Consider the following 3,540-nt stretch of genomic DNA (forward strand, 5'->3'; position numbering starts at 1 on the left):
GCACTGTCATGACTGCGTGGCTCTCAGCATCTGACCTGTCAACATGGAACACAGTAAGTGACACGTTTCCTGAATTCATGAAAATATGGGCTATTACTGAAGAAAACAAGAATGGTCATGACAAGTTTGTGTCAAGGGTTGGCCTTACATGAATGGCAGGCCAAGGGACTTTTATTAGTGAACTTAATGTTTTGTATGCCAGTCAGTCATCTCCCTGATCCCACTTACGAGTGGCAGCCTGCAGGTCTGGTGATGGCTCAGGGGACAAAAGACAGAGACCCAGGCACCTTGGGAACGATTATCCACTGGGGGAAGACGGTGGTGACTATCAAGTGACAAGAGTCCTCATACCTCTCAGGTCGCACCTTTCTCTTGGGCTCTGCACTGACCTTGGCTACTGACCCCACATACATGAATGGACAGAGTCTGAGTGTAAGAAGAGGATATGTCGGGGTTGGCCCATGGTCACTTCATTCAGAGTATCAGTCAAACGCTCACTAAATGAGAGATTTTGTATAGGAACAAAATGATAAATCATAGCAACCAAGCTAATGGCATAGGTGGTTTCTGTGTGTGTGTGTGTTACCTACAAAGAATACAGCCATGCCACCCAGCTGGGCAGACCAAGCCCGACTGGAAGACACTGGGTTTTAAGATAAATCCAAATAAATCCAAAGATAGCCCTTAGTATACCCTGGTTGCTGTGTCAAAAGTGGAGTTAATTATTGGAGCTGAATCTTGGTTGCCACTTGGTGGGAGGCTTGAAAACCATTCCTACATCAACAGAGATGCTCCATCACTACCATCACCTACTGTCCCTGACCTTCTGCGGCGCTCACTCTCCATAAATCAGCATGTGCTTTAAGGTGTGTATTACCTTGTGGTACCTGGCCCATCTAGCAGTTTCAGAAAGGAAAATGACAAATGGTTTTCAATTTCTATTTCAAGTTTTTGGAAAAGCTTTGCTGTAATAAACATAACTTCGCCCACAGAGAAGTGGAGGTAGCATGAGCTCAGAAAAGGGGTCCTGGGGCTGTTCCCCAGACACCACCTGGTTGGTTCTCACTGCCTCAGGTCATAGCAAGGACATTTGTTCAGTGACGATCCCACTTTAAGCTGCAACCTTCCTGACTTTGCCCATCTTTATGCTTTATTTTTCTCCACGGCCCACACAACCATCTAATGTACTTTGCATTTTGCTTGTTTATTGTCCATTGCACCCCTTAGAACTTAAGTTTCATGAGACCTGCTTACAGAAATTTTTGTTACCATGTGACCCGCTGTGATAAACAATACCTGGAACATAAGGGGCACACACGTATTTGTTGAGTGACTGAATGAAAGGAAGGGGATGCAGGCAGCGAGTGAAATCTTGGTTTGTGACATAATTATGTTATTTTTATACCTCATTATTTTCTTTCAACTGAACTGTGGGAGTAAATTCTGTTCAGAAAATAGTTTTCAAGTATGACTGTCTTCTACTGTATTTTTCACTGGCTTCTAGTTGCCTCTTTATCAAAAGCCTTGTTTTTAAAAACTAATCTCTAAATGATCAGGTAAAATAAAAAGACCTTCAGTTCTTAAAAATAAAAAGGCAGAAAATAGACTTTATTCCCAAAGATATTTTTTTTTAAGACTTTTTTGAAGAATAAGACAAGTTACTATCTCAAATGTTGTTCACAATTTTAGAATCTTTCTTCTCTAAGGTTGGCACTCCAGCCAAGCTTTTGCAGGATGTGTTCAGAGCCCTCAGCCCATAAGAATCTGGCCTCAATCTTCCTCCTGCAGGAGCATCTCCACTTTCCAAGATGGGCAGTGAGAATGGTTACGACGCTGGTGACAGCTGTGGGCCCATGGGGTACCAAGCTGGCATCCATCGATATTTTCAGGGAGAACCTCAGTCCAAGTGATTTTGGTGCGTGTCCCAGCAGTGAACCGGCTTTGAGCAGCTGACCAGAATAGCTTGGTAGGCAGGAGGTAACTGAATGAAAACTCCAAGCCGAAGCCGGCCGGCTCCCTCAGTCAGGCTGGGGCTCAGCCTGGTGCCTACGCACAGCCTGCCCAGATACCCACCAAGAGCTCTGCTGTGATCTGAGAGGCTACAGAAGCCCTCCTGAGCACTACATTCTGTCAGGCCTCATAAGATCAAATAAAATGGCATGCCACGAGAGCTCTAAGTTTTCCTAAGACCAATTTCTCAGGCGAGATGTGACACGTGTTCCCTGGAAAGAGCCAAGATATTCATATTATCCTCGCCCTGCCAGGGCCATGCAGCCCTAGGACTCATCTTGCTGGAGATCGGCCCAATAAAGGCAGCCATCTTGTGCTGAATTCAGCAGGTCTCACCCTCAGGTCAGGCCATTTCCCAGCACTTCCAGTACATACCTGCTGAGGGCTATAGGAGAGAGTGCCACACTTCATGAAGGGCCCTGATCCTCTCTGGGCCTCATGAGAGTCCCACTGGCTGCCTCTGCTAAACAGCCCAAGTGATATGAGGCCAGGGACAGGCTTGAGCGGGTCAGGTAGGAGATTCAGATGAATGACTTGGCCAGAGTCACCATGTGATCCACACCACACGCCATATCCATGGGCTCCCCAGGCATTGTCACCTGAAAAACAAGACTCAGCACATGGGAAGGGGAAATGGCCAGCAGGGAGGCAGACAAGCTTGGAGGTGGCCCCACTTGGGCCTGATCCTGGCCCTGCCTCTTGGTAGATAACGGAACCTCTCTGGGCCTTGGGTTCCTCCCCTGGAAAGGGGAGTGCTCACGCCTACCTGGCGGTCTGCTGGAATGAGTAAATGCCCTCGCCATGGAAAGGGTCACCCCAACTCCCCACGTAGGCAACAGGAGACATTACTGTTCATGCTCACCCCTCTAAGAGGTTACTCTGGGCACAAGCACAGACCCTGAGTGCACATCCCACAGAGATTACTCCTGTCTGAGTATGACCCCACCAGAGGGCAAAACCTGTTCTCAAGCCCGGTGTTCTGTGACCTTTCCTAACAGTCACCACCACGGCTCCCTGGAGCAGCTTGAGAAACCCTTTCTCCTGCCTTGAGGGTCCACTTTGAGAATGAGGCCTCCTTGGCCCAGTGTCTTTACCCACTTCGCCCACAAGCTCCAGCTCCAGACACAAGCACACAAGTCACATGCTCAGCCTTCAAGGAGGAAAGTTTCCTGTGACTCAGAAGGTGTCAAAGCCCAGCTGGCAGTCTTGCTGACACTGCCCATCTATGCTGACAACATTTCATCACAGGAAGGCCCAAGATAACAGCAGAAAGCCCTTCTGGAATGTGGAGGCTCCATCCTGTTTGCTTTAAAATAATTCATTGTTCTACAGCCTGGCCTTGGAAATGGGTGTCCTCAACAACTCTAGGATTTCCGTATCTACATGGCCATGCCAGTTCTCCAGAAAAGGGATACTTTTCTTTTTCTTATTTTATTATTATTATTATTATTATTATTATTATATTACTATCTTCCTAGGTGGTCTCCCATCCAAGTACTAACCAGGCCCAACCCTGCTTAGCTTCTGAGA

At 47.3% G+C, this 3,540-nt stretch overlaps 1 protein-coding gene across 1 annotated transcript in view; it reads right to left on the reverse strand.

Moving 5' to 3' along the window:
* Positions 1 to 1,580: 1,580 nt before the first annotated feature.
* Positions 1,581 to 3,540, reverse strand: part of RCC1L (RCC1 like) — a 41,609-nt gene continuing 39,649 nt past the window's right edge. Inside the window, exon 11 of the mRNA XM_006918526.3 lies at positions 1,581 to 2,609. Within this exon, the coding sequence (XP_006918588.1) occupies positions 2,532 to 2,609 (78 nt within the window). The 3' untranslated portion in view covers positions 1,581 to 2,531. The remainder of the gene's footprint in view (positions 2,610 to 3,540) is intronic.

Source organism: Pteropus alecto, unplaced genomic scaffold, assembly GCF_000325575.1.
Source record: "Pteropus alecto unplaced genomic scaffold, ASM32557v1 scaffold68, whole genome shotgun sequence".
In the NCBI taxonomy this organism is placed as follows: domain Eukaryota; kingdom Metazoa; phylum Chordata; class Mammalia; order Chiroptera; family Pteropodidae; genus Pteropus; species Pteropus alecto.